This window comes from Cheilinus undulatus, linkage group 10 (genome assembly GCF_018320785.1).
Source record: "Cheilinus undulatus linkage group 10, ASM1832078v1, whole genome shotgun sequence".
Lineage (NCBI taxonomy): Eukaryota > Metazoa > Chordata > Actinopteri > Labriformes > Labridae > Cheilinus > Cheilinus undulatus.
In genome coordinates this window covers 16,475,097-16,500,282 of record NC_054874.1, presented here as the reverse complement: position 1 = coordinate 16,500,282, position 25,186 = coordinate 16,475,097, and the positions used below count along the sequence as shown (strand labels likewise).

General features: G+C 39.0%; 2 protein-coding genes across 3 annotated transcripts; both read right to left on the bottom strand.

Annotated features, from left to right (window-relative positions):
- rnf103 (ring finger protein 103) lies at window positions 1-6,531 on the bottom strand. Its single transcript, XM_041797594.1, has 7 exons — window positions 5,391-6,531; window positions 5,001-5,149; window positions 3,413-3,528; window positions 2,764-3,186; window positions 2,541-2,673; window positions 2,027-2,113; window positions 1-1,502 (listed from the first exon to the last, which is right to left on the bottom strand). Exons 1-7 carry the CDS (start codon window positions 5,614-5,616, stop codon window positions 573-575), a joined length of 2,064 nt encoding a protein of 687 aa, XP_041653528.1. The 5' UTR covers window positions 5,617-6,531; the 3' UTR covers window positions 1-572.
- A 2,422-nt stretch (window positions 6,532-8,953) lies between these two features.
- On the bottom strand, window positions 8,954-23,933 carry abhd18 (abhydrolase domain containing 18). Of its 2 annotated transcripts, none has more exons than XM_041798051.1 (14): window positions 23,803-23,933; window positions 20,410-20,514; window positions 17,931-18,015; window positions 16,849-16,949; window positions 15,833-15,908; window positions 14,304-14,388; window positions 13,898-13,925; window positions 13,643-13,781; window positions 13,253-13,342; window positions 12,882-12,983; window positions 11,062-11,252; window positions 10,034-10,161; window positions 9,476-9,638; window positions 8,954-9,287 (listed from the first exon to the last, which is right to left on the bottom strand). In XM_041798051.1, exons 2-14 carry the CDS (start codon window positions 20,499-20,501, stop codon window positions 9,230-9,232), a joined length of 1,338 nt encoding a protein of 445 aa, XP_041653985.1. In that variant the 5' UTR covers window positions 20,502-20,514; window positions 23,803-23,933; the 3' UTR covers window positions 8,954-9,229. The 2 variants fall into 2 exon arrangements, with proteins under 2 accessions (XP_041653985.1, XP_041653986.1); XM_041798052.1 differs by having other exon boundaries at window positions 10,034-10,158.
- Window positions 23,934-25,186: the final 1,253 nt, after the last annotated feature.

Below are 25,186 nucleotides of genomic sequence, written 5' to 3'. Positions count from 1 at the left end.
TTGATCTCAGGAGGACTAAATTAAAATTTAGTTTATTATTTAGATTTTTCAGGATCAAACACCATCTGGAACAGGAAGTAAAACATCATTAGCTCTGACATCGTCACAGAAAGACCACAACCCCCCACCCCCCACACACCTTGACACCCTCACCACACCTTCAAAGAAGACAAACGCTGAGCTTGCTTTGATACTACCAGTGGTGGCTTTGTGCCCATCAGTTATTGTTTTGTTAGCATAGCGCTCAACGAGAACACAGAGAAGACATGCTAACATCAGTCTTTCAGTTTCAAATGAGCAGCTCCATGCTAAGCAAGCTGTGTTGCTAACATCAGTCCTTCACTTTCCACTGAGCAGCTCCATGCTAAGCTAGCTGTGATACTAACATCTGTCCTTCAGTTTGTTTGGCTTAGCAGCTCAATGCTAAGCTAGCTATGACACAGATATTGGTCCTTCAGTTTGTTCAGCTCAGCTGCCCAATACTGGGCTAGCTGTGTTGCCAACATCAGTCCTTCAGTCTGTTTAGCTTAGCAGCTTTATGCTAGGCTAGCTGTGATGCTAGCAGTTGAGATTCAGTTCTCTGAGTGTTCAGTCAAGCTGCTTGCGGCCACACCCTGCAGTCTCTTCTTGTAGCTCGGCCAGCGGCATACGGGGCAGCAGTGCCGCCCTGATGCTAACCAGACCATGATGCATTGCTGGTGGAAGGCGTGGCCACAGGGCAGTGCCATCAGCAGCTCATCACTCGAAAAGTTTTCCAGACAGACAACGCACTCTGAGCACCTCAGCACGCCACATGGCCACACTGACCAATCACAGGGCCTGTCAGCTAGTAAGTCTGTGTTACCATGACGACAGCAGGCTGCTGCAGGGTGGGGGCGCTGTCTGCTGTCACCGGCTGAGGATGGGTGTTGGTCATGTGACTCATCTGTCTGCAAGCTGTCGTTTTCTTTATCCGTCTCTTCATCGCTTTCCCCTGTCTCTGTCCCCTCTGCTGTATCCACCCCTTCCCCCGTCTCTGCTGTCCCTGACCCGTCCTCGGGCTCTGCCGCCTTTGCTCTGCTCTCCTCTCCTCTGAACCTCCAGGTGGGCAGGGCTTTAATGTAGTCCATGTTTACTAGTGGGCGAAGCCAGAGATCAGGGAAGGCTAGGCGCTCCAGTAAGAAGTTTGGGTCGTCATCCCATTCTGATTGGTCCGAAGGAACTTGCTGCAGCGATGCAATTGGATGGAGGAGGTAGGAGGTGTACCAGTCCCATAGACTGGCAAGCCACTCCAGGTTGGTGCTGCTGTCCTCTTGGTTTCTGATGCCACAACGCCGTTTCTTCTCAAAGTAATCAACCAGCAGGCCGTGAGCAAGGTATGTGGACAGGAAGAGGGCTGGGTGTGACGAATAAAATGTCCAGTCAGCTCGCACCAAACTGGCCAGTGAGGTGGTGTCAGCATACCGAAGCAGCTTCAGACTGTAGCCGTAAAGAGCGTCCAGGTATGGCAGCTGCAGGAGAGCCTGGAAGGTGACCAATCAGAATATTACAAGGGAACAAATCAGTGATCAGTATGTACTATTACTGTGTAATCAATCAGTGTTAATTTACTGTTAAACAGACATGTAAGCTGAAAATACATTTTTTTACTTAAAAATAAAAAACCTTTACAATAATCATTGATTATCTCCCAGTTACATCATTGTCACTTATTCTTTAATGTGGAGCCGGTTAGCTAACCTTAAATAGCAAACTTCATATTTTATTTCTTACACATTTTATTAGTATTACTTTTTCCTGTGAAGCTTGCAGAAACCTAACCTGCAAAGTTTAATCTTGTCACAGAAAAACAAGAGCTTCTCTTCACAGTGCATCAATGAAACACATCAAAATATTAATGGTTATTAACCATGATATCTTTGATATATCCTGACAATAACGCCAGGATTAATGTAGAGAAAAGAGTGTCATCATGACGAAGAAGTTTAATTACTTAAACATACTAAAAAGATAATCAGTGAAAAATAAAGTATTAATGATAGCTCACCAGAACAGGAAGCCAGGAAACAAGCAGGATGGAGTTGTATGTTCCCAAAGTCCGAATCAAGACCACAAAACGTTTCACTGTTGCTCCCTGTAGACCAAGTTAAGACAAGGTTTTAATAAAGAAACAGAACACAAAATAATACTTTGTCAGAATATAAGTACTAGGGATGTCCTGATCAACATTTTTGGCCACCAATCCCTTCCGTTGTTTTTATATTTACTACAACAACATCTACTGATCTGAACTAAAAAAATGAATTCAAAACATCCCAACTCCCCTTTAAAGTGGTGTAAACATTTTGACTTGAATAGGCTGCTTGTGTTACTATTGATGCTCTGTTGTCTTACTTGCCCATTTACGGCCTGCCGCAGACTGTGCTCTGTATACAACAGCTGATGTAAATGATTGGTTGGGTTGATCAGATCAAATCTCTTATCAGTTTAAAAAACGCTTATATCAGCTCCAATAAACACCATTAGGATCAGGACATCCCTGATAATTACTAAATAATCACCTGTGTAATGAACAGGTCCATCCAGGCCAGCAGGTTGATCAGAACCAAACTGAGAACAAAAAGATCGTTGACCTCAGGCTGCACAGACCGCAGGAACGTATCCATAGCAACCAAGGAAAGGAACTCCCCTGTGCTAGGGTGTGGGATTGATAGTTAAAACCTTTGCTTTATTTCATTAGATTTTTTTTTTTAAACTATTGATAACGATTTCCACTATCCTCACCTGTTACCATAGCGGTAAATGCCTTCAGGCATCTTGAGAATGTAGGCGGGGCTCTGTGTCACGCCAATCTCTGATAGGCTGCTATGGTTGTCCCAATGACGGATGTCGACAAAGATGAAGTCGATCCTGCCAGTGAACTTGACTGACAGCGAGGAGAAGAAGGCGGGGGGCTGTGACAGACGAGCAAACAGAAACATCTTCACAGGGTGGGCGGGGTCGAAGCGCCACTCTTCCTTCAGCTGCTCGGACCGACGTAAAGTTTTGATCCGCTGAGAAATATGCGATGTCATCCAGCGGAAGATGTGTTCGGTCTCAATGCGCCGACCATCGTATTCTCTGAGCATGACCTTTCCTTTTGAAGCTGATGTCTGAGGAACCGCCATGATGAGAGTGGAGCGTTGCCAGCCACGCCTGACACATGACCTGAGGGGTGAAGCAAAACCAACCATTAATCAGGCCAGGATCACACAGACATGCTCTGAAGAACCAATTATCTTAAAGAAACTAGTCTTTACCAGTGCCAAAGGAGCAGCAGCAAACTGTATATATAAAAATAACACTACACCACAGTACATCTACCTCTCTACATGTGGACACAGACATAAACTGTACATCTAATGTGAAGGTGATAGTGGTAAAGGTTTCCCACCTGTAGTCGTTGGAGCAGTTAAAGGTTCCAGTTCTGATCCCAAATTGGGAAACTTTCTGAACCATCTTCACCCAGTTAGAACGACTAAGCAGAGCATCACGATCACGGGCAATGACCTGCAAAGGCACACAGAAGTCACACAAGTCCAACAGGGGAATGAGTCAGAGCTTAAGACAAGTCCAAGTTAGATTCAAGTCAGAGTTAAGGTAAGTTCAAGTTACAGACAAGTCTGAGTCGGAGACAGCTGTTGCAAAGATGCTACACATCCCCCACAGGTCAAAGAGCATGAAACACAGCATGGATGTTATCATCCTTGCTTATATTAACAGAGTTAATCCAAATCATGGATCGACTCTAGACTGTAGATACAGTGAACTGTGTTTCAGTTTGTGTAGTGATCAACAGTGAAATGTCAAAAAAAGGGCAGGTCCTTTTCACAAACTAACCTTTGTTTAGATGTTCAGGAGCCTGTGCTCTTCATAGATTCGTTCCACTGAGACACCATATTACCCACAATATCACAAGTTATCCATAAAACCCACCGTGCACACACATACTTGTGCCCTCTTCCACCTGGAGGACCCAACATTAGTCATTAGCCAACACATGATTAGAGAATTAGGTAACAGCAAATACACATCCAGCAGACAAAGGGGGCTCAAATAATCATACAGGACAGACATAATTACACAGACAGCTAGATAACAGCACATATTACAAACCATTACCAAATTCATCACAGTACAGACAGTAGTTATGCAGATTACATGTACAAGATAAAACAGATTTCTACAGAGTAATATCAATCAAATAAAAATATGTAATGCAAAATGAGTGACTGCATAAATGTTCACCCCCTTCCAGTCAGTATTTAATAGATTCACCTTTGGCTACAATCACAGCACTGAGTCTGTGTAGACAGGCCTCAGTTAGGCTTGCACATCTGGGCACTACAATTTTACACCATTCTTCTTTGCAAAACTGCTCAACCTCTCTCAGATTGCATGGGGACTGAGCGTGAACAGCCATTTTCAAGTCAAGCCACTAATTCTCTCTTGGACTTAGGTCTGGGCATTGGTGCTGCCAGTTCAGCACCGACCTTGTCTTTAAACCATTTCTAAGTGGCTTTTGCTGTATGCTTCGTGTCATTGGCTTGCTGGACAATAAATCTTCTCCCAAGCTGTAGTTCTCTTGCAGACTCAATAAGATTGTCCCCCAAGGTTTAGGGTTAGGGGTTTCCTATATTTTGCTGCATTCATTGTACCCTCTACTTTTACAAGCCTTCTAGGGCTGGCTGCCGAGAATCAACCCCACAGCATGATGCTGCCACCACAGTGCTTCACAGTTTGGACGGTGTGTTTGTGGTGATGTGCAGTATTTGGTGTCTGCCAATCATGCTGTCTTGTCTGATGGCCAAAAAGTAATATTTTAATCCCATCAGACCAAAGAATTTTCTTCCACTTGGTCATGGAGTCTCCCAAAGGCCTTTTGGCGAACTCTAGTCCAAAGAGCCCAAGCCCCTTAAAGCGCTATTCTGTGAGCACTTTGCTTTTACTCTAACCTAACCTTGGTACAGGTTTTTTTCTACCTGAACGAGCCAGATCCCGTCCTTAGTGTCCTCCACTAACTCATAGAAGTGCATCTCTCCGCTAAAGTTGGTGCTGCTCGAGTCTCCACCCTCTGTCTGCTCTGTCTCCTTCTTCATTGCTGAGTACAACTCGCCATGAGTCAGCTCACCTGAGAGGGCGGAGCCAGAGAGTCAATGAGAACAGGTCAAGACAACCACATAAAGACTGAGAAAAACACATTTTATGAAAAATTTTTTCATAAATAGACTGATCAAAACGTTTTAGCTGTTTCAGGCCGTGTATACGTGACAACAATCCAACGCAAATAATGAGCATGTGTGTAAACAATTCAAATAGCTCATGGTTTTAATGAATTATTTTTCTGAATAATTGTTCCCTCTCTTTCATACCTGACTGCTGGACGAGGCGGCTGGCATCGGTCTTCTCTTTGAGGCCGGAGTCTCCGAGTCCTCGTGTCTCCAGAATGGTCTTAAGTTTGGTGTAGCTCAGCGTGACAGGGTCAACAAGCTGAGTGGAGAAGGAGCCCGTCTCGTACCAAACCACCGCCTCAAAGATCCTTGCCAACACGAACAGCAGCACCAGGTAAAGGAGGAGGAAGAGGAGGCGGAGCCACATCCTAATTCAATCACAGGACACCTCACACACACCTGAGACTGGGGTTGAGCAAGTAATTAAGTTTAAATAGGAATTTTAGTTTCTCTCTGTCACGAAAACTAGAGAGATGGACATTACACCATTAACAAAAAAATGTTAAATTACTAGTGTTTATTTAGTTATTATTGTATATTATAATTTATAAATGTGTATATTTTTCACTTTGTGTTTTTCATGTAGTGCTTGTTTTCTTAAATGTATGTGAGATCGATATGAACTGAGATGCTGATCTTGAACATCAGCGAGTGTTTAATGATCATTATCAATCAAAATAATCGTGAAATGAATTTTGATATGATCGAGCAGCCCCACCTCACTCACACCTGGAGCCCACACACCCTCTGAGAAATGAACTCTGACCTCTGACAGGAAACACCAGCTACCCGAACATAACACAACGAAGAGTGTGTGCGAGTGTGTTTTTGCGTGTTCGTGTAGCTCACACTCACAGTGGAGTCACAACTACACACAGCTACTCGGTTACGGTCTGTCTGCCTACATGCTAAAATGCTAACTTAAACAGCCCACACATACACACACGCACTCCTCCTCAGCTGTTAGCTTAGCTTAGCCTCCTGGAGCTTAGCCTCCTGGAGCTGTGTTTTCCGCCTCCCTCCATGGTCCCTGAATGTAGCACGTCATGCTAACGCTGACAGCTAGCTCGTTAGCTTAGCATCACAGCAGGCCATGATGATGTCACAGCCCAAACGGACAGGTAACGGCTCCCGTGACGTATCTCAGGTGTGAGCTGCACGCGCAACAGAACCCCGCCGAAAGTCCGCGGCGCGTCCTGTCGTTGGCTCCAGGTGTTCTCATCAAAAACAACAACAAAATGACGGAGACCCAACCGAACGATCAGCTGGACACGGCCGAGCTGACGTCACATCCGGCTCCACCTCACATATGTAAACAAGAAACAAAATAAAAGCCTTAGAAACCTAAGTTGAACAAAATAAAAGCCGTTTATTTGTACTTTATGCTTTATGATATACTTTAAATGCTCAGTGCATTTAGAAAGTATTTAGACCCCCCTCACATTTTCAGTTTTGTGATGATGAGGCCTGATGCTAAAATAGTAACATCAGGCAATTTATTTTTTTCTCAATCTAGAGAAAAACCGAATTTTAGATATTCCTGCAAAATCATGAAAGATAAAAAACGGAAATATCACATTGGCAAAGATATTGAGACCCTTTGCAAAAACACTTGAACTTATTTTTGGACAACTCTGTGTATGTTGCAGAGTGGCCCATCCAGAATACTGACTTGAACCCTATGGAACATCTCTGAAGAGACCCGAAGTTGGCTGTCCACCCATGGTCTCTATCCAACCTGACAGAGCTTGAGAGGATTTGCAAAGAATGGCAATTCCCCAGTCAAGATGTGCAAAGCTTGTTGCATTATATTCAAGAAGACTTGAGGCTGTAATTCCTGCCAGAGCTGCTTCAAATAAATACTGAGTAAAGGGCATGAATACTTAGGTCATTGTGATATTTCCGTTTTGTCTTTTAATACATTTTCAGAAAAAAAGGAAAAAGTTTTACATTGTAATTATGGGGTACTGAGTGCAGATCAATGAGAAATACTACAGAATTTAAACTATTGTAGGATCATGCTGCGACATAATAAAACTAAATAAGGGGGTCTGAATGCACTGTATCTAAGTACATTCATCAATGGTTTAGAATATAAACAATGTTTAAAAACAATTCAACAAGTGTTTTCCAAGATCAGTAATATCCATGATGTGTGTTCAGATCAATAACCCACAGAAATGTTTCCCATTGATCCTTTATTAGTTTTTATATGGCACACAGGAAAAGGATTTCACATTATTCTGTTCAGAACAAACCATACAAAAAACGATTTGATCGTTTTTCCTTCTCCATGTGTTGTCATGGTTAATAAACACTTAACAAGTGTGTTTCTATATAAAAATCAGAGTTCCTCGTTCATAAAAACACATTTAATTATTAAACCAACTGTTGACAGATTGGAATCAGGTTGATCAGGAAAAACTGAATCAGATGTTTATTTTAAAAATTGTACAAATGTAATTTTTCTTAAAAAGAAATCAAGTAGTTACGTGTGGACACAAACATTAGGAAATGGTGTTAGTGGAAATAACAAAAATCCCACATTGAAACACACAAAAAAGAAAAAAAATAATAGAATGGCACATTTATGATCACATCAGAGCACTTCTTAAACACAAAAACAAAAATCAAACAAGTAAATACTTCTAAATTTAAATTAATTTGTCATTAATCTTACGTGAATATCAATATTTGTGTATTGACTTGCAGCTGAGCTCAGTTTTACCTTGTCATGTGACACAAACATTTTGATATGAAGTTTTATTTTTTTAAAAATCTGTTTTTTTGACATGACATTTTAAGAAAGTCAGAAACACTGAGTTTTTCATAGTTTAAAGGCTTTTTACAGTGAGTCTTCAGAACGTTTACATGTTAAAGTCAGTTGGACAACTCGGCGACAGCTGATGTGTGAAGACACCTTTGAGACACTTCATAGATACTTTCCAGATTCTTTGTTAATCCAGAGAGAAATTCAGCAGGTGAAATCTCGAACATTCAGAGTGGATTGCAGATTATAGTGATAAAGATAAATAAGTATCTTTGGAAAAATTGAACCAGACACATTTATTATTTTTATCCACTACATTGAATAAAACTAAGATTTTGTATTTAAATGTGTCTCTGTCTTCTTTATACATTACTGTTACTGAGCAGACTCAGACCTAAGGTTGAAATCATTAATTATAACCCTGGTTGATTTCTCACTTAAAGACAAAAACTTATCTCAACCACAAACAAAGCACAATTTAGCAATGCCATCATGTGAAAGCAAAAGATAGAAACATCGTGTGACCTTTATGATGTCACATGATCTCAGTTTCATCACTGGTCATTGGTCGGCTGTTAACTGAAAGTTTATAGCTTGGACTGTCACCACCTCTGACTCTTTCTTCTCCTCCTCTCTTATTGGCTGTTTCTGCTCCAATCAGGATGTCCAGATTTAAATAAAATTGTTTGACTGAATCATACATATTGGGCCTTTATATCATGGAGGGAGTAACGCGCCAACATGAATGACTTATCAAATAAATCAAAGCTGTTTTAGTAACATAAAGGGTAATTACACAAAAAATGGATTTAAAAACAGGTGTTACATGTGGAAAACATTGGAATTATTAAATTTTTATATAAAATTATTATTTCATTTTTCAGAAGTTAAATCTCTTTCTTTATATTTATCAAACTGCAGAAACCACCCGAAGGTTGAACACAACAGCATCTGGATTTATTTCATAGCAAACTTTAAGTACTGATCACATGACCAGGCCAACAATGACGCTAACAAAAAACACACTCACACGCTGTCCCTTTATAGAAGTCATACTGATCATTTACAGACTTTAAGATCTCAACTGTCTACTTGTCATGACCACCATTCAGCTCAAGGTCCAGGATCAGAATCAGGCCCAGGTCCAGGTGGATGTTGAAATGTAGGTTCAGGATTAGGATCAGGATCAGGTCACTACTCAGGTCAAAGTTTAGTGCAGGTTTGGATATTTGACACAGAATCTGTTGAAAGCGTCGTATATGGCCTGTCTGAAAATACAACAACACCAGCAATAAACAACCAGAGGAACACGTAAAACAACATGCATGGCGTAGGCTGTGTTATTAACCTGAAGATATTATGCTTAACACACATGCAGGGCAGTAGGGGGACAACTTTAGTAGCAGTAGTGTGTAGTAGTGCATAGTGTAGTAGTAGACAAGTGAGTGTTGTTTACCTGAAGACGTTCTGCTTGAACAGGTAGGCGCTGATGTGCCCTCCGTTCAGGTATCTGACCTCGCACTGCGGCCAGATCTCCTGCAGGCTAAGGACGCCGGTCCGAGGGATGTAAGCATCTTCTTTGGCCTGAACCACGATGATCAGGGACGTGTCCACAGGTACTGAGAAGGTACAGCATGGGACGCACAATAAACATGACCATGATATAGACCACTGTGTGTGTGATCAGAAACCAGAGAAGAGGAAATTCTGATTGGGTATTCTTTTGTTCAAAGCCGGTAAGAAACCTGTATTGTTGTTTTTTTGTTAAATTTCAAAAAGTCAAAAATCAAAAGGTCCCAGTTTTATCAGTGTTCATTAAACACATCTCTGCTTTCATTATCCCAAAGTATAACTTTATTAATCTATCCCCTGGTAACAGGGATCAGATAATTTTTTTCATAAAATGGTAATTTATAACTGTGGTTAATAATTATTATTATTGCTTCTCTTCTGAGATCGAGATTATTATTCACTGATTATTATTATTTCTGTTATGAAATAATAGACAGGTTACCAGAGAAGTTGGCCATGTGGGTACACTCATCCATCACTCCTTTCATGAAGCTGATGGACTCTTTGTGCAAAGATGGCCGAGAGTCTGAAGCCGTCTTCCTCCCTTGCAGCATGCTGGAGTTCAAACTTCTTGAAGAAAAATAAAGATTTTACATTAAAACTTCATAAAGTCATTACAAGACATTGCATTTTTCATTGTTTGTTTGACGAGCCTTTTTGTCAGATAAACTTAACATGGCAGACATGAATGTGTTTATGCTTGTCCCTGGTAAATGTGTTATAACTAATCAGCAATCTGTGGTTGACAAATGAGAACAATGTTGAACTGCAAAAATCTGCAGTTCCTTGAGTATCTACTAGAGGTTGTCTGCGGAAGCAGAAGAAGTCGGATACAAACCCAATCTAAAAATACCAATATTTACAACAGAAATAAATATGTCTCCAATCTTTGTTTGCAATCTCAACGTTTCTTTGTAAAGCCTGGTTCAAAAAAGGTCTCTAGTTTAAATAAATAATGTCTTTATGGGGACAAACCATTTGGGGCTTGATTTTGTTTTATGAGGGACAGGAGTGGTTGATATTACTACAAGCTTGTGTGTTGAAGCTGTTTGTCTGGAGGCTGAAGAACGGCCTCAGCTCCACCTCTGTCAGTTTCTAGGTTGATTGAAAATTTGGGGAAGTGTTTTCAATATGGCAATTGCCATGGACTGGACTCAAAAGACAGCTTCAGTCATTAAATGGCTGAAGTCACTTAGATTTCGTCCAGTACTTACCAAAGGCAGTGGTAAAAACAAGGGCATTGGTGTACTGGTCATGTTGGAAAGGACAAAGTGTATCCTGGGACCCACGTGAGTTTTTCTAAGAGCAATCTTGCAAAGGGTTACCCTTGACTCTTGTTGTCTACCTGTGATTTGATCCTGAATATTATTACTACTATTATTATTCAAATATTATTTGAAGCTTCTTTTGAGCTGAGTTCACTATGTTTCTTTAAAAAAAAAAAAAAAAACAATAAATTGTATTGATTACCTCCGTACGGTGTCATGTGTGGTCCCGCTGCTGCTGACTGAAGATAACAAATGGTCCACATGGTCTCCACCAATCATAAACCCCCGTCCTGATTTCTGTCCTGATGAAGACCTGTCCTCAGACAGAGTGAGCAGATCATCCAGGGATCCGTGATTCTTTATCAAGTCTTGACATGTCTTAAAAGAGTCCGCCTAAATGACACAGATATACTCTTAGAGACAAAATTCATGTCATATTTGTCAGCAGAAAATATATGTAGTTTTTGATTGACAAATTCACATTTTAAATTAGGTATAAGATTTTTTTTGCAATACAGACTGTGTGTAGAAGTTTACCTGCAATTTCATAAAATGAGAAATTGCCCAATACTTGGTGTTAGGACTTGTATTTTTGTTGCAGAGGTATCTGCAACAAGTTGATATTTTCCAGAATCACAGTAAAGTATATCCTTCTGGTATTGGAATAACCATTACTTATTCATTTATCTTAAAAGAATACCAAGATATATATTTTTTTCATATACACCCACAGCTGGATCTGGATTATAAAATGTCTTGTTTCGAATATTTACCTGACACAGTCAGAGTGATGAAGATGATGAACAAAATAATGGACATGGTTAGTGATGCAGGACATTATCAGCATGATATCGGTATTGGCAGAAATTAGATTGAAAAGGTTTATAATCAGTATCAGCAGATATGAAAAATTCAGTCAATATTAACAACCAATATATCAACTCCAAATACTGGCCTTGTAAATAATAGCAGTATCTATGAACACGTAAGTTTTAGGCTGGGCCAACATACCTACATCAACTGATGCCATTCTCATTCTCTGAATTTTGAAGTATGTTCTCTTAGGAATCAAGTTTGTTACTTTAAATTGTTAAGTGTGTTTTATGACTGAAGTTTCAGGAACTACATTTATATATCTGTGTTCATACTGGTATTGGCTAAAATTGAATCAGCAAATATTGGCATATTGGATACTGGCAAAAATACAATATCATGCATTGCATCCCTAGAAATGGTAATAATGATCAGGGAAATAATGATGTTAAAGGTAAGAATGGTGTTTAAGCTCAAGACAATAAAAGTGATTATGATGAAGAAGAAGATGTACATGATGAAAATAATGATTACAATGTTAAAGATGACGATGAAGATGAGGATGATGATTAAGATGATAAGAATGATGAAGATTATGAAATTGATGGCAATGATTCAGATGAAGATGTAGATTATGGTGGTAATGATGATGAAGATGACTGAAATGATTATGAAGAATATAAAGATGAGGATGACGATGTGTTGATACAGATGATGAACGAGGTTGTGATGAAGATGATGAATATGATAATAAAGATGATGATGATGTTGAAGATAAAGTTGATGAAGAAGAAGATGATAATAATAATGATGAGACTGATAATGGTAGAGATGATCAAGTAGAGGCGATGATGACGAAGATGAAACTAATGATGGTGACTGTCATGAAGACGAAGAATATAACGATGATAAAGTTGATGATGATGATCACAATCACAACTAGAAAAGCACTCAGAGAGCGCTGACCTCCGTCATTAGCCCTATCCAAATAGTACAGAATCCTTTTAAAAAATTCCTGTATCCAGACAGTGATCTGAATCACTCCCAAAATCTAATCAATTCTTCCTTATGACATTCCTGACAGTCCTTGAAAATTCCATTGAAATCCGTTCATGACTTTATGAGTTATGTTGCTAACAAACAAACTAACAAACCCTGTCGATCGCATAGCGTCCTTGGCGGAGGTAATGATGTAGAGTATGAACTCACCCCGCAGTACTCGAGCAGGTTAATGATCTCCTCTTCATACACCGAGTTAACAGCATACTGTTTCTCCAGCTCGGACCAGTTCACTGCTCTGCTGAGCACGCCCTGTGCACATACACGCACACAGTAGCACAGAATAAAAAATGATTAGTACTGAACTTAATGAGTGTTTTCAATTCACCATATGGCAAATTTCTAATTTTTCCATGTTTTGATCAAATTCTGCTTTATAATCCAACCAATGAGGTTGAAATTACAGATCCATCAGCCAGTGAGAATAGACCAGAGATAAACAGCAGATGCAAGGTGAATAACTCAGCTGTTGCAATGCATTAATCACAGGAAGTGACCTCACTGATCATGTAACATGTTACCGTGGTGAAGACGCTAGAGGCTGTGGACCAGGACAGACAGGGAACCAGTGGGATTGGCTTTGGCCAGTTCGTCACCGCCAAGGACGCCATCTACACACACAGGGTCAATACATGATTGTTTACCATCATGACACCATCTACTAACAAGGGGTCAGTGTACAATGTCTTAATCATCATGACTGCATCTTTCTGATTGTGATCATTATGATTTAATATACTAAACATACATATACTCTCATGGAGATGCCAGACATCCCAATAAATGTTATTATAAGAAAAATATGATAAATATCATTTTTTAAAAAGTACAATTCTTCCGATGGAGATAATGGTCTTTATCATGAATCTGATTACTAAGAGAACAAGATAAAGTATTATCAATTAACATACGTAGCCTCCCATTGAGATGCCAGTCATGCCCAGGGGCCAGTAACCTTCTCTCTGCAGCCATCGCAGCAGCACAGTGGACTCCAGGATCAGAGCACCGCCCATCACAAACAGATCTGAGACATTCTTCAAACAGGACCTCCTGGATTCATACAGAAAGTTAGTTGTTAAAGTTATAACTATGTGAGATTTACAGTGTGAGGGGAAGAAAATAAACCCTTATTAATTTAAACATTTAATGAAGGGGAGTGGACTTACAGCTGGTCTTTGGGTTTACGGTATCCATGTGGTCAAAGGTTAAGAAACAAACAGACCGCAAAGGAATCAGAGAGTTTCATTTTAAAAAGGTTAAAATTTCTTTTTTTGTGATAGACTGTGAAAATCTCTTTGGTTCTGTTGTTATATTTTTTGTCTTAAGATTTATTTATTATTATATCATTACCAATGTTATCATAAATTTTTGTACTGTGTAAGACATGTATGAAAGTTTAATCAAAAAATGGTTTCAAGTGCAGGCTGATGGGTGATTGCTTTATTAATATGAAAATAAACACACTGCACACATAGTCCATATATAGATTAAAGGTAGTTCATTTTTAGTAATGTAATGAATAATCATCACCCAGCAGCAAATTAGAATCCAGTACAGAGCTTAAAAGGATATAGTAGGGATTCTCTAAGAGCAGAGACGCCATGGCTGCTTCTTTAACCATCGGACGAGCCATCAGAGTCCTCCGACGCCAGAAATACTAAACACACACAATGAGAGAGAACGAGGATCAGATCACATTAGGATGAGAGATCAGTGAACTCACATGTGTATCAAGCAGCAGGCGGGATGTCCCGTGCATGACAACACACACATATCTGATTTCACATACATGTATGTGCACACGTGTGTATGTAAGTTGTGTAGAGACGTACAAACGGGTTTGTAATTTTTCTTTAACCTTGTTATGTCGTTTTTTAAAAATTTTGTGAATTTTCTGTGTTTCAGTAATAGTTGCACCTTGAGACAAATGTTACAGAAGCCATAACAAAAACTTTGTTAAAGGTGTGCAAGAAGCAGGACTTTACTTTGGGAACAGACAGCAAAGTAAATTATATGACTGAGTCACAGAGCAAAAACTGAAGCTTCCAGAACTTGTCACATGAATAAAATCCCACGAGTATGATGGAAGTTGATTTAGAAAAGCCTTATGGATAAGGATATGGCAATGATTTAGCCTACTTGTGGTCAATAAAGGCCAATTAACTCAATCATACAGAATACAATGAGTTAAGGACTCAAGATTTGATATAAACCTCAGTGGTTTACAGTATCCAAGGATTTAAGGCATTGAGAAGATGCATGCATGTACAGAACGTCCTCATAATCAAGCAGAGGCATAAAAGTGGCAGAAACAAGTCTTTACTTTGCATCAAAATAAAAACAAGAAAAAAGACTTATTTCTGAAATAAAGACTTATTTCCTAAAAAAAACCAGTCACAGCTTTAACTTCTTTACAAGTTGTTTGATATGAAGCTTAAAAGACAGTGACTCATCAATCAAGAATCAAAGTTATTGATAAGATGATACAGACTTGATCACATCACCCCGTGATGTAATGATAGAGGGCAGGTTCACCTATTTTCTCTATGAGTTTGAAAACACTGAGTTTGGTTTCACCAGGATTTAGAAACAATTTTAACTCACAGAGAGTGTTCTGTACAATATCAAAGGCTTCTTAAGCAACAGAGAGCCTGATTTTTTGTAGGAGCAGAGCAGTAAATGACAGTGTTATCTGCATAGAAATTAGAATTTGCATTGGGAACATAATGACTGATACTGTTGATAAAAACTGTGTCAAAGGCCTTACACAAATCATAAAAACAGCAGCACAGTGTTCCTTACTGTTGACTTTAAAGCAGCTGTGCGTTTTTTCCTAAAACCTGACTGATACCAGATGAAATATTGTTCGATGACTCACTCACAAGGGATTTCAAACATCTTAGCCAAGACAGTTTTGAAACTGGCCTACAATTGCTTTAAAGTGTAGGGTCTCCTTCTTTTAACAGAGGGAGAATGAAGGCAGATTTCCAAACAAGTGGAATTTTGTTAGTGACCAAAAACAAATTAAAAAGACACGTTAATGTTCATGGGAACAACATTGTGGATGCCATGTGCTGTCTGCCTGTGTTTGTGTGTCTTACATGGTCGCCGGTCCCGGCCAGTTGTATACACACAGGTCTGTTGTTCTTCCATCTCTTTGGAACAATGAACTGGAACCTGAAAAACACACAGTATAATGTACAACTTATCTTAAGATAAGGGCTGGGAAATACAGACCAAAAATCTTATTTTTTTAAGCTGAATGACTGTTCATGATATCTATGTAAAGACACAAAAACAAAGTCAGTTCAAAAACAAGTCTAAATGGAACAAACGCCAAATGTCACTCAGACCTTTTTTTTTTAAACATCCATCTGCACAACGTAAACACATAACATGAAAGATGAAAGCACAACTGGACTAGCTCTAATTCCTGGTGGTAATACGCCTTGACAAGGATTACAATCATTAAAAGTACAGCAGTGGATCCAGAATATGAGCTGGGCTGGTTTCCATTATAATGTGACTGAATTATTATACAGCCCAATGACCTTTGACCTCCAAAATCCTATCAGTTCATCCTTAAGTTGGAGTGGACATCTGTGCAAAGTATGAAGAAAATCCCTCCTAGTGTTCCAGATATTGCATTCAAAAAATATCTCTGACAGAAGACATACAGTATGAAGGAATAGATAAACAACCCTAAAACATGATGCTACAACTGGCGTGAAGGCATGACTGCACACTTGTGAATATAATAATGATAATAGATATTACAAATTCTCCTCAAATAATTAAAATGCTAATTCCCATTCAGCATTATCATCACAAATGGATTATCTTGTGATCAATAAGAGGAATATTACTGTTAGAGGCTCTTACTGTGAAATCTTTTAACTGAACCTTAGATCTAACAGATATTTGAATCAACTACATAAATATGACCAATATTTTCTTGTCCTACACTGTTTAAATACAAATCCATGTACCTTTCTACATGTTTTCTGTGTGAATGTTTTTTTTCACCACCTCTGACGGTTTCATCACCATGACCTGTGAGCAGGTCATAAAACCATGAGCTGTCAGCAGGTCATGTGACCATGAGCAGGATGCTCACCTGGCTTTGACAGACTCAGGTGGGAGGATTCCAGGAACCAGGTGTTCAAGAGGGGAGATCAGGAAGCCATCGTGGATCAGACAGTCTGAGTGCTCCTCTGTCTGTACACACAACAGAAACAATATAAAACTTTGATTTAATCTACTTCATGATGTAACTGTGAAGATAAAAGAAATAGATTATAAAACGAAAAAGATTTAACACGGAAACTACGCTAACGTGGAAACAATCAGAATTAATCCAAATTAGAATAAGAATATTTCAAATGTAGGAGTAGTTTATATTTTTCCAATCAGAGGGGTGGTTTATGCTGATCATTATTTTAATTAGAATTATGCTGATAATTATTCTTACTAGCAGGGTGCTTTAAGTCAATCCCTATTTTAATCAGAGGTGTAGGTTATGCTAATTGTTTTTCCAATCAGAGGAATGATAGTGCTATTATATAAACAATTTAAAGCAGTCATAAAACATCAATATCTAAATGTATATAAAAAACATGTTTATATATAAATGAATATTAATTAATCTAACACAAGTGGGGTGAAACTTTTCTACTTTTTATTTCACTTTCATGATTAAAAACATCATAACTGCTGTTTGAAAACTTGATAGACATTGGTGAACTGCATTGTTTGTTTGAAAAGAAGAATAAAATCAAAAGAGGAAACAACTCATAACAATGAATTCATGTCAATAAAAACATATAATATTATGTTGTACAGTGAAACCTGACAGTAAACCTTGTTAATACCAGAAAAGCACTCGGAGGGTGCAGACCTCCACCATTAGCCCTATCTCCCAATAGTACAGAATCCTTAAAAGAATTCCTGGATCCAGATGGTGATCCAGATCAAAATCTAATCACTTCTTCCTTGTGCCATTTGTGACATTTTCTTAAAATTTCATCAAAATCCGTCCATAACTTTTTAAGTTATGCTGCTAACAAACGAACTAACTAACAAACTAACAAACCCTGCCGATAACATAACCTCCTTGGCGGAGGTAATAAATGAGATAATTAAAGTCAATAAATCAATGTATATTTGTAAAAACGATAGGAATTAGGAATTATGGTGAACCTTGTTGATATAAACGGGATAATCCTCAGGAACCAGAAACTGACACTTCTCTCTGTCTCCGATGATCTTACGAAACTCAAAGATTCTGAAAGACAAAAAAACACCAAGGTGACAGATTAAAATTGGATCAAATTCATATTAAAATGATTAAACATGTCATCGATATCAATTTAACATCAGATTGAAACCATAACAAAATGAGATAAACAGCCATTTAGTATCAATGGAATGTATACAGTGTATTAGGTGTGTGTGTGTAACATGTAGTAGTAACTGGCTCCAAATTGAGAGAGAGAGTTCCATTAATCCATTTTTGTATTTGTTTAAAAGAATTAAGAATTAAAAGAAAAAAGTAAAATGGTACCAGGTGAAGAGCTATTTGGGAGCCCAAAGATGGCTCTTATTACTGAGCTGAGACATATAATCCCGATCTCTGAAAATAGTCAAATAAAGAAAAGTCAAGCATTTTTCTTACTAAATTTAGCACAAAAAGTAAGAAAATTTATGTTTGTTAGATAATTTCTTTGTTGTATCAAGGCATCTTGGCAATAAATCTTATACCCTTGGAAAGCCTGTTTATTACCCTTTTAAATGGTGCCACATTTGAAAGGAAAATGCATTTATGGGCAGCAGAGCTGAGTATGTGGGTTGCACCTATGAAAAATTTGCCAAATCTTCTCTGCCAATGCCAAACAGCTTATTCTGCCATTGACTCTAGTTTGGTGGATTGGATGACTGAAGTTTGAAGAAACATGACCTAGTGGCATTTAATGTATTTAACAAACCGAAGCCTCAGTAGTGTGTGGATGAACCATACACAGCCACAACAGCCTGGCACCTCCTCCTCATGCTGTTTACCAGTCTGGTCACACACTGCTGTGGGATGGCATTCTTCATTCTTCATTCTTCATTCTTCAACCAGCATTTGTCACAAGTCAGACAACGTGGTTGGGTTGGTCACTCTGGCACAAACAGCACGCCCAAGCTTTTGTCTACCAGTGTTCAATGAGGTTGAGGTAAGGACTGCTGGCAGGCCATTCCATCCTCTCCACTCACAAATTCTGCAGGTAGTCTCTGATTTACCCCGCTCTGTGGGGGTGAGTGTTGTCATCTTGGAGGATAGAGTTTGGTCCTAGACTGTGGAGATATGGGACTGCCACTGGTTGCAGAATCTCATCTCGATATCTCTCTGCATTGAGATCGCCTCCAATGATGACAAGCCTTGTTTTTCCAGTGAGGGAGATGCCGCCCCACACCATCACACTGCCTCCACCAAAAGATGTTACTTTAACGGTGCAGTAATCAGCATAGCATTCTCCGCGTCTTCTCCACACTTTGACACTATGATTCAACTGAACATAATGTTCCTCCACATGTTCAGGCTCCAGTGCACATTTTGCTGACACCAGCGCAAACGGGCCTGATGTCAAAGGGCAGTCATGGCAGGCCTCCTGGCAGCCCTATAAGACCGTAGATTGGCTGCATGCAGTCTGTTCTGGATTGTCTGGGCAGAGAGCTGTCGGTCATATCATCCTGCAAACCTTGACTGTAAATCTGTAAAAGACGGCCTACGGTACCCAAGTCCTGACAGGGTGAGGAAATGGTCTTCTTGGGGTGTCATCTTCTTGGGACGCCCACTTCACAGCCTGTCTCTGACATCCCCTGTTACATGGAACTTGGCCTTCAGTTTGGAGATGGTACTAGGGTTCACTTCAAACAATGCTGCAACTTGGTTTTGCAGAACACCAGCTTGAAGTTGCCCTATCGCTCTATCTGGACCCTATCCAGATCAGCCAAACATGGCATGCCGATTCTTGAAGCAGACATTTACTGACCACTGTAGCACGACCCATGCTCACAGGTGCTGCCAATCAGGCACCTGATTGGCTGCACCTGGGGCTACCAGAAGCTCAACACAAGAATCAATAGCAACAGCAAAATAAGCTGTTTGGCATTGGCAGAGAAGATTTGGCAAATTTTTCATGGATGCAACCCACATACTCAGCTCTGCTGCCCACAAATGCATGTCCCTTACAAATGTGGCACCATTTAAAAGGGTAATAAACAGGCTTTCCAAGGGTATAATATTTATTGCCAAGAAGCATTGTTACAACAAAGAAATAATCTAACAAACATAAATTTCCTTACTTTTTGTGCTAAGTTTAGAAGAATACTAGCACAGATCACATCAGCTGTTGGGGTGGTCTTTAATACATGCCAGTATTTGTGTGGTGTCTACCAATCGAAACACAGCATCTCACCTCAATATGTAGTTTAAGCAATCTGAGCTCAAACTGTTTTCACTACGTATTGAGACATAACCATGAATGGTAAAAACAGTTATAAATCCCTGTTAATGCATTGTATAAACCGGGTATGAGTGTTGTATTTCTTAAACAGTAGTTGTTATTGTGTAGTAGCTGTGTAGTAGCTCATGTGTAGTTATTGTGTGTGTGTAATAATCAAAAAAGGTAAACACCTTTTTAAGTCCTCAGGCTTGCCCCATCCCCCAATGAAGAGTTTGGTGAGGAGCAGCCGTCTGTAGAATATATCCAATCTGCTCACACCCATGGACCAACACCATCTACGCAATACACACAAAATACACACGTCTCACACACACACATAATATTAACATAATTCAAACACAACACACACACCAATCAACCAACAGTTGCATCTACATACATACAGCAAAACACACACACAGAAATGCCAACTGACTTAGTAATCTTTACAGAAAAAAATCACATATAGATATATCATGCATCACCATTCAAAAACTGGCTAGATCGGATGTGGTTTTATTGTCTCTAACAAAGACACCATGTCAGACTATGCAACAAAGATAATGTCTCCTCTTGTCAGGCAGACTAGCAACACTATAAGTGTGATCAAGACCAGTCATTGTATGCTGACATCATGAAATGATCTGCTGACCTACATGTGACTTCATAGGCTCATTGGGGAGGCGGGCCAAAAAGTGTCAATCACAGATACAAGAGATGTGGTGTGTGTGATAGTAGCAGTCTTTTGCTTTGAAAAGAAGAAAACACAGAAGAAATGACTGTGACCCATCCCTGTGTATCAAGAAGAGGACAATATGGACTGGCTGTGCCTCAAACAGAACTTGAGCGATGAATGTAGTCAACATTAGTGTGGAAATGTGGAAAATTAGCCCGGTTAGCTAGCTAAATACCATCATGGGTTGCTATTAACTAGGGGTGCACCGATCGATCAGCACAGATTTCCTTAATTTTAGGAGATCAGCAATCAGCCGATCCTTATAAATAAGATCGGTTGATAAGATCAGTTTCATATGCCTCTACCTACTAAAATGTGAAAAATAAAAGACTAAAGGAACTGATATAATTTAGTAGTTTGGACAGCAATGGTCTAAACTTTTCATTTATATTTGAGAGAACTACCTCATGTGCAGTTAAAACAAGTTTGTATTGTTTCACGGGTATTGTTCAATGTTTTTCAGTAAAATAAGATTGGAACATTGAAGGTACAAGGTATATGCTGTCAGTTATAAAAAAAAAAAATTGGTATCGGCCAAAATCGGAATCAGCAGGTCAGACTTTTTAAAGATCGGTGTTCAGTGATCGGCCAGAAAATTGCAGTCAGTGCACCCCTACTATTAACCTAATTACTAGCCCCTGTGATAATTCACTTAAATTCTGGGTGGGACTTTGGGTGTGTTTTTTCAATGTGATACATGTGATAATTACTCTGTTTTTTTCTTCTTTGCTTGAATAGCGTCAATTCATAACTGATGTTATCTTAAGACACCTTAAAAAGAGGGCAGGTTTAGACCTTACTTGCTGTTGTGGCCTATAAAAATAGACCAGTGTTAATATTATAAATTTATAATAATAATAATAATATAATTAGAATACTATAATAATACTTTAAAAAAGACTCTCCCTCTGCCTCCTACTAACCCTCAAAAAGAGAACAATATGAATTTAAAAAAAAACACAGATAAAGTATACAAGTATTTAGCCATTTTTAATAGCTCCATACCTGTATTTGCATTGCAACTAGGACAGTCGGGTTATGGTAAGGGTACACAACCTTATATAAGGGATGCACGATATTGGAATTTTGCTGTTATCCAATATGCCGATATTTCCAAACTCATCTTAGCTGATACAGATACTGATACTGATATAATGCATACCTTTTTTTTAAGTAAACAGTCAGGTAGTTATTTTAAGTTTGGGCTTCATTCAAAATGTTCAAGGCTCATGATGGGCTTCCTTGAGTATGTGGTGCCCTAGCCAACCACCTACACCTGATGGTATAGTTTTACATTTTGAAGATATTTAAGGCCGATGTTTGATTTATACTGCTGATATTAAGGCTGGTGTATTGACTGAAAATGTTGGAAGAAAACATTAAATCTGCCAGTACCAATATCAAACTTTTTAAGATAATGCCTGCTGATACCGATGTACCAATGTCATGCCGTTGATATTGTGCGTCCTCTTCTTATATACTTGAAAAGCCCTAGCATTTCTCTTTTTAGTATATAGATGTTCTCAAAGTCTTATTATTTCACAAACTACTCCCTATTTTAATGTGCTTTTTATATCTATGGCTCTCATGGCCACCTCTTCAGGTCAGTAAATCTGAAATTCTGTATTTATGAATCATCTCATCCCTGATACATTCAGACAGTGAAAAGCATGTGTAAAATACAACAGCTGTTAAAGATATGAATTTAACTTTGTCTTAAATATTAGTACAACCTCAAAGATATCAAGAGGTGCCAGAACAAAGCCATTTACGAAAATATAACTGAGAACTTTTAACGAATTATTTTGAAATTTGATTTAAAAACATATAGCTTGTTTTGCTAAATTGAGGATGAATTCCTTTAAAACAACCGCCGTTTGTGGTTAGCAACTACAGGTGGCCACTGAGAGAAACTCAGCTTTTCAGTTTGCTGTATCACTGGAGGTTCCACCCAAAATAGACTCTACACTAGAGAGCCCTCATGAATAAGGTGGACTGATCAGATTCATGAAAATCATTGTTCATGTCAGGTCAAGGTGTCAAATTAAAAGAATAACTCTGCCATGCAAGTGGAGCATCCTTAATGCATTGTGGAACTTCAAGAGTGTTAGTTGTTCCCAGTGTTCATATACTGACCCAACATTTAATGGGTTATGATGACACAATCAAGTCAACATCTGGCTTCATTTGTGTGGTCTGATCTAGTCTGAAAAATATCCAGGCATTATTTTTGGTCCATATCGTTTGGCCCCAGACATGCACAATGAACAGCTTGGGATGTTTGCCCTAAGACAACATGCTTCTGTTTAGTCACACTGCACTATTCACATACCATTCAAAGACACACTGTCCACCTGCTGTCGTCATGTGTTTGTTCATACTGTCCTGCACACCCTAAAGCTTCTGATTAACATGACTACATACTTCAACAAACATTCTAATATTGATCATGACATCCTGTTCTTTAAAAATGGATTACAATAATGACAATAACCAGTTTAAAGGATAAACACATGTGCCATATTGACAGAGAAACAGTAAAGGTCCCTGCAGAGTTCAGTTCTCTGATCACAAATCAATCAATCAATCATCATTAGCACATCATCAACACGTCACACAGAGCTCATACTCTCACGGTCAGTGATGTACATGTGACGTCACAGATATCTAAACGACTGAGAGGAAATTAAAGAAATGTGTCCAAAGTTCAACTCTGCTAACTTAGCATGGTTAGCATGCTAGCATTTTTATTCCTTATCAAACCACACACATAGAAATATACACATGCACACACAAACGCGCGTGCACACACATGCAGACACACGCGCACACATGCACACGGTGTTACCTCAGTCTGGTCTCCTTGTGGACTTCTTCACCCTGCTGGCTAACAGCTAAATGCTAACAGCTAACTGTCCTCCTCAGAGGGCGAATGACTGAACTGTACATCACTGTGTTCTTCTTCGTTGGTGGAAGTTGATCTCTTCTTCGTTGGTGTTTAAATAGAGCGTTAGGTTCTGGCTCTACCTGGGTTCCACTTATTTACACGCAGGTCGTGCCTAGGCCGCCACAGAGGCCGATATTCTTATTTTATAATGATTGTAAATATAGATAGATACGTCGATGAATGTCAGTCTGCTTTTATAAAAGTGATAAATATACATAATCATACCAGTCTAATACTTGATGTGTTAGAAGCACAGTGACAGAATATCTGGATTCTTACATCAGACATCCCGTTTTCTTCACTGGGGTTTGGTGATAAGCTATTTTGTGACCAGCAGTGTCTTCCTGAACCCTACTTGGAATAACCCCGAGAGGTGTCATCTTTCAAAGCTCTTCTTTTGGCAACTCAATTAGTCAATATTCTCTTCAACTCTTCCACAGAAATACAATTTATTAGAATATTCTACAAATAATCCAAAATAAGTCAATTTGCGGACGTTACATATGTTTCTAAAAAGATAAATCCATGGCGATATCAAGGTTTGAATTATTATTTTTTATTTACCTACCACCGTGGCTGGCGGATTGATCTACCAACCACAAACAAGCAGAATTATTTAATGAGCTAACGTAAAAATCAAGGCTAATAGTATTCAGGTTATAGGCTTTTTAATAAGTGGAAGTTGCTGCACAAAAAATTCAAACTGTTCATTTTAAACCACGTTTTTGACCAATTTGTCTTGTACTCGATCATGCAAACTTTTGCTTTTGCTTCCTACAGGGACAATGTAAATCCATAGGCATTTTCCTGCATCGTATGCTTTAGACTCGCTACGTCATATTTTTGTGCATTTTTCTGCAATCACAAGCAAAAATTGAGGCTTTGCTTAACTTCCTTCGACTTGCGAAAAGCAAGACATTGGTTCGAACACAGATGTAGTCTTTGCATGAGAACTACTCGCAAATGGTACTTAAGAAAACATCCCAAGGACACAACATTACAGTAAACATTTACAACAACTCTGATAGAGAGGGGAGGAGGCCGTTTTTTGGCCTGAGGTGTGTAGGTCCGCTTGTCTTTGCTTCTTAAGTAAGTAGGAAAAAGCAAATAAAGGCATTTAATTTATGCAGTTAACTCCAAAAAAAAAACCACTCTTTTAGCTTAGGCTACTTTTATTTACCTGCTCCAGTGGCTGGTAAGTTGATCATTTTCACCTGATAAAGCTAAGAAAAACAACTGTATCTGGCTGGGGGGGTTGCTACTTTGCCATTCTAGAAGAAGATAT

What these genes read in the sequence shown, in the direction of transcription:
- abhd18 (XM_041798051.1), bottom strand. Translation starts at nt 20,501, where the DNA reads ATGGGTGTGAGCAGATTGGATATATTCTACAGACGGCTGCTCCTCACC. An exon ending in AAGCCTGAGGACTTAAAAAG is followed by an intron (nt 18,016 to 20,409) that starts GTGTTTACCTTT and finishes TTTGTCTTTCAG; the next exon opens with AATCTTTGAGTTTCGTAAGA. An exon ending in CGTAAACCCAAAGACCAGCT is followed by an intron (nt 13,782 to 13,897) that starts GTAAGTCCACTC and finishes GTATGAATCCAG; the next exon opens with GAGGTCCTGTTTGAAGAATG.
- rnf103 (XM_041797594.1), bottom strand. Translation starts at nt 5,616, where the DNA reads ATGTGGCTCCGCCTCCTCTTCCTCCTCCTTTACCTGGTGCTGCTGTTC. An exon ending in ACGGGATCTGGCTCGTTCAG is followed by an intron (nt 3,529 to 5,000) that starts GTAGAAAAAAAC and finishes GTGCCTTTGCAG; the next exon opens with GTCATTGCCCGTGATCGTGA. An exon ending in ATTTACCGCTATGGTAACAG is followed by an intron (nt 2,674 to 2,763) that starts GTGAGGATAGTG and finishes CCCACACCCTAG; the next exon opens with CACAGGGGAGTTCCTTTCCT.